This window comes from Dermacentor andersoni, chromosome 6 (assembly GCF_023375885.2).
Source record: "Dermacentor andersoni chromosome 6, qqDerAnde1_hic_scaffold, whole genome shotgun sequence".
Lineage (NCBI taxonomy): Eukaryota > Metazoa > Arthropoda > Arachnida > Ixodida > Ixodidae > Dermacentor > Dermacentor andersoni.
In genome coordinates, this window is record NC_092819.1 from 67961687 (window position 1) to 67977478 (window position 15792).

At 45.8% G+C, this 15792-nt stretch overlaps 1 protein-coding gene across 2 annotated transcripts in view; it reads left to right on the forward strand.

The window, feature by feature from the left end:
- Positions 1 to 15325, forward strand: part of LOC126522353 (uncharacterized) — a 50778-nt gene extending 35453 nt beyond the window's left edge. For both annotated transcript variants that reach the window (XM_050171087.3, XM_050171089.3), the window contains 3 exons: positions 7747 to 7938; positions 10927 to 11193; positions 12391 to 15325. In XM_050171087.3, the coding sequence (XP_050027044.1) occupies positions 7747 to 7938; positions 10927 to 11193; positions 12391 to 12519 (588 nt within the window). In that variant the 3' untranslated portion in view covers positions 12520 to 15325. The remainder of the gene's footprint in view (positions 1 to 7746; positions 7939 to 10926; positions 11194 to 12390) is intronic.
- The last annotated feature ends 467 nt before the right edge of the window (positions 15326 to 15792 follow it).

Genomic DNA, 15792 nt, shown 5'->3' on the forward strand with positions numbered 1-15792 from the left:
ATTGAAAGTTTAACATTGCACTATTCATATCATTCGTCATCGCAGGTGAATAAATTGTTTAAGAGGATGTTTACAGACAGCGAGGTGGCACAAGCTTTCACATGTGGAAAGCAGAAGTTGGCGTGTATCGCGTGCCATGGTTTGAGGCCGTTCTTTCTGTCCTCTCTAGGGCAGGAGATGGAGAGCAGCGACTACTACGTTGTCTTTTTCGACGAGTCTCCAAATGAGAATTGCCAGCAAAAGCAAATGGACGTTCATTTAAGGTGCTGGGATGCATCACTGTATGCTACTTCACATCTGTGTCTATGGGCCATGCCACAGCTAAAGACCTGCAAGAAAAACTACTTGATGCCTTAGAACCACTTCCATTACATAAAATTGTGCAGATATCAATCAGTGGGCCCAATGTGAATCTCAAGGCATACAAAGGCCTGCCGGAGCACCTACGTAATTATCAGGTGAGGTGCTTAGACATGGGCAGCTGTAGCTCGTACTCTCTGCCTAATGCCTACAAGGCAGGCTTTACAGTAAGCAAATGGAGGTTGGACATTTCGCTCTCAAGTATGAGCAGGTTGTTTCTTGATGCACCTGCCCGGATAGAAGACTTTGCTGCTGTCACTGGACAAACTGTTTCCTTTCAAGTTCTGTGCACATCGGTGGATTGAGAACATCCTGGTGATAGAGCGGGTTCTGCTTCTCTGGCCTGATGTCACAGAGTATGTGGAAGCGGCAAGAAGCAAGGAAGTGAACCTTTTCAAGTGTGCTTCTTTCCGGAATCTTTTTGACTTTTGCCGTGACCCACTAGTGGTAGCAAAGCTCTAGCTTGCACTTGCTATTGCGATGGCCCTCCAGCCATTTCTGACACACTTTCAGACAGATAAGCCAGTTATGTTCTTTTTGGCAAAGGACCTTGAGAATATTGTCAGAAAACTGCTGAGAAAGTTTCTCAAGTACTCTGTTCATCGCTGGGAATCGCTGGCCTCCTGAAGATTGACTTTGAAGATTTAAAGAACCATGTGCCACTTGAGAAAATAGATGTTGGTCACACAGCCGAGCAGCTTCTTAAAGCCACAAAGTAAGTGTGAAAGTTGCATTTGCATTTTGCTTGCAGTGCAAGCAGTTTCTTCTAAGTGTCACCGATAAGATCCTGGAGAAGAGCCCCCTGCGATGTCCCATTGTGAGAGGCCTCTCTTCACTAGACCCCAGGCAGATGTCATCGAAGCTGGATGAGTGTCTGGAAGGCTTAAAGAAAGGCCTGGATGCACTCATTGCAGCAGAGAGAATCCATGAGCATTCAAGAAATACTGCGCTTGCACAGTTCATTGAGCTGTTTCGGTAGTGCAAACATGAGTTGCACCTATTTGAAAGCAGCTTGCATACATTTGACAAGCTTTTCTATGAACTTTTAGATGTTGGCTGAGGATATGTTGACCTTTGGAGGGTTTTAAAACTGCTGCTTACATTTAGTCATGTCCAAGCAAGCATGGAGAATGGATTCAGCTTGAATCGCCAGGTTTCAGTAGAAAACATGAAAGATGTCTCGCATTTCACAGCGCATTATCTGTGATGCTGTACACATAGTAGGTGGGCAATTTTAATGTGCCCATCATAAAGGAATTGAGAGCATCAGTGGCTTCTGCAAGGAACCAATACTGTGCCTTTTTGGAAACACAAAAAAAGCAGGAGCGTAAAGGTGCAAAACAGAGGAAGAAACAGTGCATTGATGAAGAGGTTGAAACTCGTAGGAGCTAGAAAAAGAAACTAGAAGCCCCTGTTGCAGAAATGACCACTTCAGCAGACTCATATGCAGAAAAAGCGGAGGCAACCAGTGACCTGACTTGCATCATGGAAGTCAAACAGCCTAAGGAAGACTGCAAGCAGCAGGAGATCTTGGACATTGACATAAAAATTCAGAAGCAACATGAGGCCACCTAAGGACCGAGAGAGTGTTTGTTGCTTGGTTGAGCTTCTATTTTGGAACACTGAAAGTGGTAATCCGTGTAACTCTAACAAACAATGATGAGAAATGGTCGAAAAAGGAAATATCGCTGGAGCCATCATTTTGTCTGAAGACAAGTCCGCTTGTTGAAACATTGGCTCCAGCAACATTGCCATTTTTCAGTGACTTTTCCTCATTTCAAGCCTCTGTCTACCCCTGAACATGTCTCATTTGGATTTCTAGCAAACAATGTGGTCCTTGAAAATCCACACACAGGACCTTGAAAGTCTTCGGAAATCCTTGAATTTTTGTCATATACATGTACACTAGCATGAGCCCTGCCTTGAAAACTCTTGAATTCAGAAAAATAAATTCAAGGGCCCTAAATTTACTTCTTTGAAACTCATCGTGCTCCTTGTATTCCTTGAAAACTGTGGTTGAGGTGACTTTTGATCAGTAACAAACTCCACATAGGGGCTATGTCATTGGCACTGCCTATCGGGATAAAATCCCAGATTGTTTTATTTTGAGAGTGCGGCTAACCGATAGGCGCAATGTAACGCAATAGGACGTGTCCACAGCCACCAACGACAAGCTTCGTCAAATTAAATTGCAGTTCCCATCGTAGAGCTAGACAGAGCCAGATCAAGCGACCAAGCCAAGCCACCATTTCTTCTTCTATTTGTTTCACACCGCAGCCATCATGGCTCCATTTCCAGGCCCTAATCTTTAGAAATGCATGGTGGAAAGCAAGTTTCAGGTGTTTGGCATTAACACAAGTATCTGGCTGAATTAAGTCTGACACTACTTACCGTCGTGCCAAAAGGCAATTGACACAATTACAATGGGAAAGTCAACTTGGAAAAGCAACATGAAGATCTCGAAGGAGGTGATTTCACTATTTTTAGTGTGTATGAATAAGGTTGGTGTCCTGCTGCTTGAATCTTGGTGTTTAAGAATGCCAAAACATTCTTGAAATCCTGAATTGTCATTGAGCAATACGAGAACAAGGTAAAAGCGGGAGGCAATGTTTCGACAAGTGGACTTGTCTTTTTCAAGGTGACATGCTTTCATTGGCAAAGTATATATATAGGTAATGTTCTTCTAAAGGAGAGAGGGGGTAAGCTAGAGGGGTGATCACCGAGGGTGCGTTAGCAGCGAGGGTGTAGAATTGAAAAGAAACGTGTGCTATTCAATGTCGGTGGAGGAATGTGGTGTAGGTCAGCTGGTGACATGTCAACTGGCTTGATGTGAGTAGCTAACTACTTGCATTAACCGTCACCCGTTCCTGTTCAGACTCGGCCTACTGAAACTTGCCGGCACTCACTCCCGTTGATAAGTTTTATTTTTTAAAGGGGTACTGACACAAAAATATTTGTTCTTGGTTTTTTTTTTTTTTTTGTGTGTGCAGTAAATAGCTAATGAACCACTACTCATGGCATGAAACATCATTGGCTTCAGATCGCGATACATAATTATTTGTGATATTGTTTGTACCGACCAGTCCACGTTTCAGTTTCAGAGAGCAACGAGATAGGCCAAAGAAGGAACGTAAATAAACACAGCTGGGCACGTGATCGCACAAAACTGATATGCACACACCCGCGCTTGCCGGCGCACGAGCTTCGTGTTGCTAGTTCATCTGCTAGCCTGCACGTGCTTTGCGATGTCCTCGCCATCATCGTAGTTTTCATCTTTGCCCTCCAGCGGTGACTATTTCCCTGCAGGCGGGAGTCACCGCCGTATTAGACGTGGCCGACCAGTTTTGATTGGATCCACTACAAAGCAGCAACTCGGAAAGTGCAGCTAGCAACAGCTGTCAGTATGCATACGCATCGCTACTACAGTGAAACCTTGTTAAACCATAGTTGGCTGGAGCTCGGAAAAAGTATGTACTACGGTAGTGCTGCTTAACTGAAATAGCATGAGATCGCCCACTTACCTGTCAAAAACGGAACTCAGAGAGAGTGCGATGAAAGGGGAAAAAAACATGCAGTATTTATTCTCTTCACGCGACAAAGGTGTTATTTTTGTTTGCCGCCGCGGCCTAGCAGCGACTACAGCAGCCTCAAACTTACTGAAGCTGCGAGTCAGCTTTTCAGCCAGCTTCCTCTTCTCGGCAAACACTCACATGGCAGATTCCTCGTTGACGTTGCATGTTCTCCGTGCACGCCGGTGGTAGCACTGCAGAAGTTGCGAGGTGTCTTTTTCATTGCGGGGTGCTGTTCTTGTCGCGACGATTGCATTCACGAGGCTGGTGTAATATGCAGCTTCTGCCATTGTCGGGCCTGAATAGCCCGTGCTGTCGCTTTTCGTGTCCTCATCACTGTCGCTAGTTGACACTTTGGCAACAACAGAGGCAACGATGGCGAAAAGTCGAACCTCGTAGCCGACACAGACATCTCTTCGCGGTTGCAGCAGCGCTGCCTAGTAACTTTTCCCATTCCAAATGCCACACACCATAGTCAACAGTAGGTCCCTGTCGCGTGCCAGCACTGAATTCTCCGTGTCATGTTCGATAGCACGACGAATGCCTAATTTTTCTTCTATGCTGAGCACCCGGCGTCTTTTTTGTCCGAGATTCGGCATGACACAAGCCCTTGTTTGCATGATGCCACAATGCTCTCTGGCACGGTGCTGAAAAGATGTTGGTGTTGATGTGGCTTCATGCGCAAACACACAAGGCGGTTAGAGGCCGTTGTTGTGGTCTCTGAGGCTTGTTCTGCTGGGCCACCCGATGGAGATGACGCACGGCCGTGTTTGCACGACGAAAAGTGGAAACACTACGTGTTAATTAACCGATGCATATGCAATAAGCTGGTACGGTTTATTTGGATACAAAACACATTATGTTCGATGGCCGCTGAGTTGGAGATTCAACATTACTACTTATAAAACGAAACTACTGTTTAAGCGGGTACGGTTTAACGAGCTTTTACTGTAGTACTACAAACCATTCGTCGAGGGCACTTTGGGAATGAAGCATATTTCGAAGCAGGACACAAGGTGGGGTAAAAGTTGGCATGGCATCAGGCTTGGCAGTACGTAGTCTTGGTGGAAGATTCATCAGACTGGTTTAAGCTCGGCGGGCTTTGTTTATACCAGCCACGCTTGTAATGAAATGAGCAAATCTGGCTGCTCATCAACGTCGGATCCGAGGCCAACGGCCCTTGCGATCCGTCTGCAGCTCATAATATAGCACCTGTACTCATCAACACAATCAACGTCTGCACATTTATGTCGCTCACAAGTGACAATACGATTAGTTTCCCGATGCTGTGGGTAGCAATGAAAAAACACGTTAGCCAGGCAAGCTGCTTCGCAGAGACGATTGCTGCAGCAGCTGCGCTGACCTTTTGCGAGTCAAAATCGCGCCAACGATTTACTGTATTGCACAATGTTTTATAACATGCACACTTTCGAGTTCATGTTACTTTCGAGTTATTTCATGTCAGAAACAAATTTTAGCCGATTTTTGTGCTACCGTCAGTAGCGAAAGAGGTCAGCGTCACCACAAGGGAGGTAAAAAAAAAAAGGCACCGGGGTGATCGGAGTGGCGAGAAACTTGCTCGCTGTGCCCTCCCCGACGGGAGCGCAAACTTGTGACGTAGCGTATTCTTGGTTGTTTTTCTCGGTTGTTTACAATCCTTCCTTGATGTCGACGCTGGGAGTTACTGCGTCTTCTGGTTGGCTGTGCGCCCATACTTTAACATTGATTTTAAATATGTTCTAAGCTATATTCGTCATCCATATTTTGCAGATGATGTGTGTGTGACCATATAGATCGATCTCACTCGTTAACACAACTTCGAAATTTTGTGTCAGTACTCCTTCAACTTCAGGAGCATTCGCTGCGAGACATAAGGAGAGTAAAAGAAGATCACATGAAAGCTTCTAACTTTGCATCGTGTGGGAAGTACAGCAATGTCTTTGCAAGTTTATTGTCCATCACCCAACGGGTGTAGCTTTCAATTTTAGTTTTATTGCCTGCATTCCAGGGCACATCTAAAGCAGGTGTCAAACATCTGACATTGCCACAGGAGCCGAGCACTTGTGGCACGGTTCCTTGGTCGTCTTTTGTCAATCCCCAAGCCCAGGTAATGGTAACGGATGGTGTAAGGACCACTTAGGCGCATAGCCCCTGAAGAGATACTTTCTACCCTGGGTAACATCACAGGGAAGGAAGCAGACACACAGGGGAATTAAGGTGTTTTGTGTTGGAGGTTTATTTCAGTGCCTGATGGAAAGTGCAGGGATCTGATAGAAGGGATACAGGTGCCTCGGTTGAGGATGGAGCTAGTTGGTCTGCCAGTGTGGTTGAAGTTGTCCCAACCGTGCCCCTGAACCTGCTGCCCCTCAATACCGAGACGTGAGGACTTGTGGAGCCTGTGTATTTCTTAAGGTTTATAGCGGTTTTGTAACTTGCTTGAGGTCAGTGTAAATTTGCGCTGTCATGATGTTGGGTACTGTGCTAATTGACTTAATGGCATTGTCTATGGCCTGTAATCTTAAGTAGTAATGGGTCAGGCCTTTCTGTCTTGTAGGTAAGGGAGAACTGAATTAGAGGATAAGATGGGCTCACGAAGGCGACCCTTCGCCTCTAACGCTCTGCCTGTGGAATGAGTAAAGTGCAAGTATGAGTGTGTACTTGTACGCCAACCTATGAGCAGTATTTGATTGCCAATAACTCCAATAATGCGAGGCATGTTCAGAAACATTTCTCTTGGAAAAAGTGATTGTGAGTAAGGACCCTTTTAATGCTTGCACATTTAACACCTAAGGTCTTTCAAGGGCTTTCCAAAGGGATGGCTATAGACACACTAAATTAGTGTAGGGAGAGGTTCACTGTTTCATAACTTCTTATTGATTCACAACAAGGTGTTAAGGGAAAACTTCACTTTTCAATTTGACATCTGAACTGCGATGCTTCTGACACCAATGCAACATTACAAATTTAAAAAATTACTATAAGCATGAGAAGTTTCCAAGGATTGCCAAGTTGTGACCTTGCTTACTTTCAAATGCAGTGTAATTATTCTTCAAAGACAACTAGCCTGCAGCAGACTCTCAGGATTCACTAAATCACATGTCTGGTACAGTAACTAAAAGTGAAGAAAAAAAGATGTAGAAGTACTTTTTCAGTTCATTATTTTGTTCCTGGCGTATTTACACAAGCAGTGAAGTGGAACATAGTCATTCGAGGCAGTACCGATTCGGTACTTTTTGATTAAATGTGTTGCAGGGTGGCGGTGCTGGTGTTGTTTCCATTGTCATTAGACTTCTGGTGTACTTAGATCTAAGCTAGAGCAACTCTGCTGTTAAACACCTTTAAATTCTGTACATCCAAGGAGGACACAGATTTATGCCTTTAGTAAGTGTAAGTAAATTCCATATATTTAAGGGAAACAGAGGTTGTCCTATTGTGCATAAATTGCACAATATCAAATCTTGGCATGTTAGTCTGTTCTGCTTGTCGGGTAAAAACTAGCCGCCTGTTTGCTGTTCAGTGAACATGGGAATCTTAAACAATGTAGTTGGGGGTGAGAACTTGGAAAAATGTTGTGGACAGCTTGTGTTTGGGTTGGCAATGCATAGAAGAAATAAAAAATGAGGATATAATGGATTAGCCAGTGCAAGACCTGAAAAAGGTCTTGCATTGAGGGTTGCTAAAAGAAAGGCCCACAGATTATTTTGATCGATTGTGCATGCTGGGACCACCTGCCACTGCCAAACTGCAGGTTCAGTAGCTGGCAGTGCTCGAGACTTGGTTACCGCGAAACTTGCGTGGTGCGTTACAAAAACTTCAGGATCTGGAGTCTCTGGATGAAGCAGACCGGGAAGCAGTCCAGAACCACTTGAGGCTGACGCCCGACGGCCACCTGCTCACAGTACGCCTGCAGCCGCTGCTTAGTGGCCAGTCACCGGCGGGCGACCAGCGACAGCTTGTGGTGGCCAATGCGGCACTGAGCCCTGCATCCCCGAGCATAAATGCACTGCAGGTGAGTAGGCTCGGGACACGACGAATGTGACTGCAGAGTTCATGACAACATTGGAAAGCTTTAGCGTGTCTGATACTCAGGTAAGTGCAATCGGACTGGGCGTTGGTGCAGAGGCATAAAGGTGAGCGGCCTGCATGGTGCAGCCATTGTGTGGCGCAGAACTCAGACAAATGCAGAGCTTATATTGCAGTACCTAAGTGTGGTCTACTTCGTTGCTGGGGTAAACTTTGGGCAGCAACCTGGTTATGCCGCTGCCAAAAATTTACACCAGCAGCGGAGTAGCATACTTAGTTGCTGCAATATAAGCTCTTTGTTTGCCTGATTGAGCGCTGCGCCACATGGTGGCTGCACCATGCAGGCCGTTGACTTTCACCCTTCCGCTCATCCGGTATGGCGCCCAGTCCACTTACATTTACCCAAATACCTGACGCACTAAAGCTGTCTATTAGCTTGAGGGAAATGTGGTGGCACCGTCTGAGTTTCCCAACGGGGCACTATGCCTTCATAGGAATGCTGGGATATGGGTGCGCAAGGCTTGTCTCCGACCTGGATTGGCGTAACAGATAGTCATTTTTGTACAAATAAAGCGCTCTTAGAATGAAATCATCAAAAGTCTTTGTTTACGTGTAATACTATAATGTTTATTGTTTACTGACACTTAATATAACAAGTACGCGAAGAAAATGGATAGTTGGAAACTGAAGCATAGAGAATGCAGACCTTATAGCTTTTTCTCCAACTTTGGTGGCCTGCAGGTACTGTTTGCATTTATATTAATTTCTGGAGATGGTTTTGCATGAGCCGCACCGTATGAGCAATGGTCAGGAAAGGGCTTGACACTCCTCCACTCTGCACTGCACAGAGAGTGCTATGGCAGGGTTTGTCGACTCTCTGACACAGTGTAGAGAAGGCTCTGGAGTCCGACTGCCAACAAACACAGGTTTATTGTATTAACCCAACATACTCGCCGCAAGGCCTATAGAATATGCATGCCCACTGCGCTAGCTAACTGGCTAGCAGTCCACTAAGCGCCACTAAAGGTCCACTAAAGGTCCCACGTTACCCACTTGTTGGCCTGTGAGTATCTGCCACAGCGAGGAAGGGCTCCGTAGAGCAGAGTTCGGGGTAGAGGGCGTCAGGGGGCGGCCACTCGAGAGGCCAATCGAGGCGTATCTTGGCGACATGTGCGGCTCGATGGCTCAAGGGAGAAGTGAAGAAGCACGGTTTGTACAGGAAAGTAGCTCCAATGCATCACCATGTCTGCCATGTTGCCGCTGAGGCGACGGTTCCTGGAAAAGTTTGGCAAGTGTCCGTCACCACATGCAAGGCGGTGCTTGAAGCACGGGAAGACGCCTCCAGTCCCACAACCTGTACAATTCAGTATAAGTTCTCATGATTGAACAAAAATAATAAAGAATGAACAGCATCTTCTGCAATGGTTCAGTAAAAAATGAAGCATTATTGCAGACAGAACACTGTTATCCAGATGCTTGTCCTAAGTCATGTGGATTTCCAGGAAAGATGCCAATCCAAGCCACCGCCCAACAGCCTTTCCATGCATGAAACGGCGCACCAGGGCCAGTTTTCCCCTAGCTAATTATAAGAAACTTTACATGCATGATTGAGGATCTTGTCTCTTACAGAAAAAGAAGTGTTTGGGCTCTTGACTAGCTTGTAATGGTGCATTAGGTGTTGGCACTGGATGTACAGTCGCGGACAGAATAAAATGGACCACGGGATCTCCGAAAACGTTCAATTCCCGAGCAGCCTGTAGCAGTAACCAGTAAAACTGCCCACGACAACGTTGTTAGCATATTCTAGTCGAGGTCCAAAATGCAAATACCAGATTGCGTTGTGAAGTTGCGGAGATATTCAGCTTTTTCTTAGATTTCATGGTCCATAATATTCTGTCCGCGACTGTACATGCCTGTGAACTTTTACAATTTTCTTGAAAGAATTTTCTATTCTTTTACAGCTTTCTTACGATTGTTGTAATGAGGCCAATAATTTAATAACTCTCAATCTGCATCCAGTTAAGCGCAAAATTCTGAAATACGGTACAGTTGGTATGTAATTTTTTTTAGAACGCTTTTTTTTTTCTCTGTTCGATCATTCAAACCTACACATAGCATCACTGCCCACTCCATAAAACCAATTAATAATGGCAAATGAAATTTTAGTCGCCATTACATGTACATTTTATGACCAATTTTTACAATTTCTATTTGTCTGTGGCAGATCATGCTAGCTGCTGTTATTGAGTACAGCAAGTCTTCACAGTATCCCTACAAAGCAAAGTCTGGTAATTTTGTATAAACATTCAACATCTTCAGCAATGAAGAATTTTTTATTATTTTTCACCAAATTATTGTCGTTTCTGGCTTGAGCAGTTTAGCAGATCTGGAGCTTGTTGCTGGTGCAGTGGTTGGGGCCTTTTTCTTGGCTTGAAATGGTGTGAGCATTATGATGTAGCCAAAATCAACAACTCGGGTCTGTGCACAGGTTACAGCAATAGCTCTTATGGATTCTTCTATTGTTTGTAATCGCGGTGCCATCATTGGAACACCCAAGTTCAACTGCCCAGGTTACAGAGGTGACTGTTCTGGGTGCTTCCACGGTTCAACACAGTGTTTGCATTGGATGTGACTACCGTATAATCAACTGCCCAGGCTGTTACACAGGTTACAGCAATAGCTGTTATGGACACCTTATTTTTTAACTAGTTCAAAGGATACCAAACAATAAGCTTGGCGACGAGATTTTTAACCCACTTGAAAACTGGGGTGCTGAATGAGGTAAACACAATGCATTTTTTGTGGAGAAGACTTCAAAGGACATCAAGGGCATGTGATAAATCAAGGTAAAGTGATTGTTTGGTGTTCCAAAGTTTCCAGAGTGTCATCTATATGGCAGAAAGTTTGATTTGATTCTTGGTGGCAGCAACGTCTTCGAGCCAGAGCTTCAGGTGATGTGGGTGTTGCTGTGCAGGTGTGCTGCGTGGCACGCGAGCTGTGTCGTGAGGTGGGTGGAGGCGCCCCGGCCGGCCGTATGCTGGTGGGGCGACTGCAGCTGATGGCTGGCAGCCCAGCATACCAGCTCTTGCGGGACGGCTACCTCGACGACGACATGATTGAGGAGCTGCAACGGCACCGCAATGTGGCCTTGCCCGGACGTGAGAATGCGGCCCTCGTGAACCTGCTATGGAAGGCCTTCCAGCACCCGTCATCGAGTTTACGCAGCTGCTATGCTGCCAAGGTACAGGGGGAGGCGCCTCTTAGCCGATGGCTTTCTTTGCTTCAAAATCTCGTGGCGTTGCTTCGCAGACACTTGTAGTCGGGGGCAACTGAAGAGTGCGGTGGAGAATGTCTAACTCAATGACAATTGAGGTTCGCTAATTTGTGATGTCTCGGCGCAGAGCTTTTCAGTGTATTGACATCGTATTCAGGCAATGCACGAGTGTGATATGCACGTGTATATATTTATCCACCTGTTTCTAATGAAGCCTTTTGTTCAAGTTAGCACTTGAGTGGCTACATGCTTGTCTCAGTCCTAGGTTTTCAGTGTCGTCATTTATCTGGGAAACTGCTCAAGAGCATGGATGCACACAGGGCAGATGCGCCGTGGTTTTGTGCGCGAAGCTTAAAATGAATTCTTGGGTTGTCGCTAAAAAGTGAACCACATTTCCTGCCAGTTCTCCCGTGTCTCTTAGGTTTATGCTGATTAATATTGGGTGCACAAGGGAGGCTGCAGCTCGGAGACACAGCTCTGGCAAGAGGACGTGTCTTGTCACTTCCCTTGTTTACTCATTGTTGATGAGCTTGAGTCTTCGTATGGGAGCGTGTATCAGTTGATGTCAGAGTTTTACTCTAGGGTGGAATTCGAGGCCACGAGCTTGCAAACACTGTTATCAGCGTGGTAGCCTCATGCCTTTTGCGTAAGCGATTATAAAATGTGTAGCCCCATATAATCTCAATGTGAAATGGTGGCTGGAAGAGTCGTATGGTTGCAGCAAGTCTTATAAAGCTCCTGGAAAGTTCAAGTGAATTGTTGCTGTGTGTCGTCCACATTGTTATTTGGCAGTGTGCGATCCTACTGTACAATTATCAGTGATCTTCAGGGGAACATAGAAGTCTAGTACAAAGAGCTCAGATGAGTTTTCTCTGCAGGGCTAAACATGTCTAGGTGCCAACTTGATTAGTGGATGTGAGATACCTTCTATATTTTGTACTACTCCATGCTTTCTTTTTTGTGTTTAGATGAAACGATTCGACACAGAACGGTGCTGTACAGTTATTGGCCCTCATGTGTTTGTGCTGATCCTTTGCAATGCTGCCTACTCATAAACCTTTGTGATAGAGGTTGCACCTCTGGAAGTTAACTGGCTGAAGCTTTTAGCAATCTTTCGAGCGTGCCGTCTGACTAGGCCATGCCGTCGGGTGGCGTTTCTTGCAGGCGGAGGAAGGGATTCCTGCCCAGTGCCCCGCCAACTCACCGGCATGGTTCAGCTCGGAGAACCTTCGGCTGCAGCAGCCCCTCACCGAGGGCACCCACCTTGCCCGGCTGGCCTTCTGCAGCCCATGAAAGCACAGGGGAAGAGACCCCCCACATTTTCTTTTTCTTCTTTTTTTTTTTAATTATCTTTAGCGTCATCCGTGGTTGGACTATTTCTTGTAGAGATGGTGGTGCCCCTCCTGCCACCCCTTCCCTCCTCTGGACAAGAACTCTCCTCCTCATCTGCAACAGCACATGCTCTTCTTCCCCTCGATCTTTGCCTCTGAAGCGCCAGTTAACCCACCCCTACTTTTGTTATTGCAACCCCAAAGTCTCCTACACTGTGGCAGGTTGGCCTCTCATTTTCGTCTGTTCGTCGTTGCCAAGGGTCGTCATGGCTTTGGTGCTTGGAAGGCCGCACATCTAGGCATTGCTCTTAAGCCGACTTTAAAGACACGACTTTAAAGAGCAGGAGTGCACTGTTGCTCTATCCTCAGAAGCTGTTAATTCAAAACATGAAATGCAGACTCCTGACTGAAAGGGTGAAGGGGCAATCTATTTACTCGAGCAGGGGCGGGCGCTCTGCACGTGTAGATGTGCAGATGGATGAATCCTGTCCTAGCAATTGCCTGCTTCTGGCACAGTTCGAGTGACTTGGAGCCTGTGGTTCTGGTAGACCAGCTTAACTGCATGGCTTTGCCAGTGATGGTGGACATGTCTGTCACTGAGGGTGGATTTTTAATTTAACCATCTAATTGCATCAACAGCCGACGCATTGCGAAGGCAAGAACACACATTAAAATGCAGAGATCATAAGTTGGTAGCAGCATGTGGTTGTCGAGCACTCCTGAAAGCATTAAAGGTGCGAGGGAAAAATTTGCCACACTTGACCGATTGGCAACATCTGAACGGGGGAAGCGAATCCTACCAGCGGTGGAAGTTTTCCTGTGTGATGTAGCTGCTTGCTTGAGACAGGGCAGACTTGGAACGATGATGTGGAACACTGCAGCCTGGCTCCACTTGTGCAATAGCGTGGACCGTCTTTTTGTCCGCCATGCGGACAGGGTTGCGACGTCGGCCTAGAGAGACTCGCGGGCACGAGGCTAGAGTCCGCGAGAGGCCATGCTTTGATTTTGCGAAGCGTCGACCCAGACGGCAGCTGTGGGTCCAAACCTTGGGCTCACCCACTGTTATGCCCATCAGGCCGGGCTCATGGGGGAGATGTTCCAGCCGTCTTCACTATTTTTCTGTCCGCGTTGTGTCTTTTCTTTTCGTTAACGAAACACCTGTGTGCACGTTGCTGATTTCCATATTCACCATGTTACTTTTTTTTTTGTGTCTTATGTTGCAGGCCTGATTCTTCATTGATTTGAGTGAAAGTGCTCACCATTTCCGACGCATTTTTTTGCTCCTAGATGATGTGTTACGTGAACCTTCCTATGTGTGATGCTTGTTTCTTGGCACGTTGGATCATTTTCTTCTGGCATGCATATTTTAATGTAGCTGTTGTTCACTGCAGCTTTCAAGCGTTGTTTACAATTATCTTATGGTTTCCTCTGTGAATGTGGGGCGTGCAAAGGAATCAATCAAAATTGGCAGTTGTTTGTTTAGACTTCGCATCAGTACTTCTAGTCGAGCCATCGCCGGTTGTGCCATTGCCTTCTTTTTTTTAAAGCTAGGCAGGGTGTGCAGTGATTCATGAAATTGCATTTCAAAAGGGTTCTGACTTTGGGCTTTTGAAATTCTTGGAATAATGTCTGTTAAATTTCATTCTCGTGTCTGAGGGTGTCGCACACAATTCAAGACAAATAATTGTGGTCAACAATTGTTCTCGGCCAGTGCACTGGCATGCGAAGTATACTGTGGCAAAATTAAACTTGAAGCGGGAGTTTTTGTGAATGTGAAAAGAGAGAAGCATTCACGTAGCTGCACTTGGCAGTTCTTTTAGTGAGGGCATGCAATTTAATTGTGAGTGCAGTATCTGTCATGTGCCGTTTTTGTTTGAATAGTGTATGCATCATTCATTATGTTTGCACGGGAGGAGAGCTGAAAATGGCTGTAAAGATGTGATGGTTTGATGATGTCCCTGATGCTGTCTTAAAAGGTTTGAGCAAATAGCTGCAATTGACGTAGATACTATTTATATAAAAGCTTTTCACTGGGCAGTTTTTCATTTCTTCCTTACTTTTGCACTGATTGTATGCAAAGTTTTATTAGAAGTAGAATGTTAAGTTTCATAAGCATTGTGTATCTGTCAAAAAAAAAAATTACTATGAGTGCTGCTGATTACTTTTTAGGCAAGCCATGTGACATATTTTATGCTTTGTTTTCGTAAAGTACAAACCTGGCACCTACTACGCGCATTATGTCATGAATGACTTGACCATCCGAAAAATTTCATCTTTTACGGTGTGTGTGTGTGGTGTGTGCGTGTGGCGTGCGTGTTCCATGCTCCTGGGAACCAGTAGTCCTCACGGTGACGTGTTTTTAAAAAGAGGCTGGGTCGTGGCCTGCCTCCTCCTTCCCCGATCACGGCATCCATTCAGTTTAGTGGCTACTGACCCCCCCCGACCTATCCGGCTACGAGGTGTGCGCAGTGGTTTGCATCGACCTTTCCTCGGGCTGCGCTTTTCTTCGAAAATTGCCGCATCGACTTGGCATCACTGAGCCACACTTCTGCCCCTGAAGGACGAAGAGTCCTCTGGGGTAGTGCCGTGAGTGTGTGGCGGATTGCATCACCTCCCCGGTGTTTTTGCACTTGGTGCAGCCTCCAGGTGCAACGGCTAGGTGCAACCCTGGCACCTCTCGCCCACTTGCGTGGCATTGACCTTCGACCTTTTTCCTTTGTGTGTACCGCCTGCTGTACGGAAATAAATGTGGCAGTTGTATACAAACATTGTCAAGCCTGGTGTGCTGTGGCATCTTTTTTTTTTTTTTTTAGCATTCTGCACAGTGACGCATCCTGCTGTGCTCAATCGATTAATTGGTGGGGTTTTTAATTCCAAAAGCAGTGGAGGGACACTGTAGTGGAAGACTTGTTAATTTCGTAATTCCGTGTTATACTCAACGTAAGAGGCATGACACACTAGTTAGTTTTGGGTTTCGTTCCATTGTGAAGGAACCAAAGACAGCCTGTAATACTGCTGAAAACTTTATATTCACAGTGAAGGGGCACTAAACGAAAATATTTAGCCAAGTTAGACCGATAGATTCGTCTAAAGGTCCATCCTTTTCTGTGTGCCAATAAAACTGCCACCAAAGTACCTGCTGTGGCTCTATTAGCCATAGAGTTTCGTACAATTGCTAGAGGGAGCTGTGGCATTAGTGTCTGCCGCAGCTGAAAGCAGGGCTGTTTAGCCATCA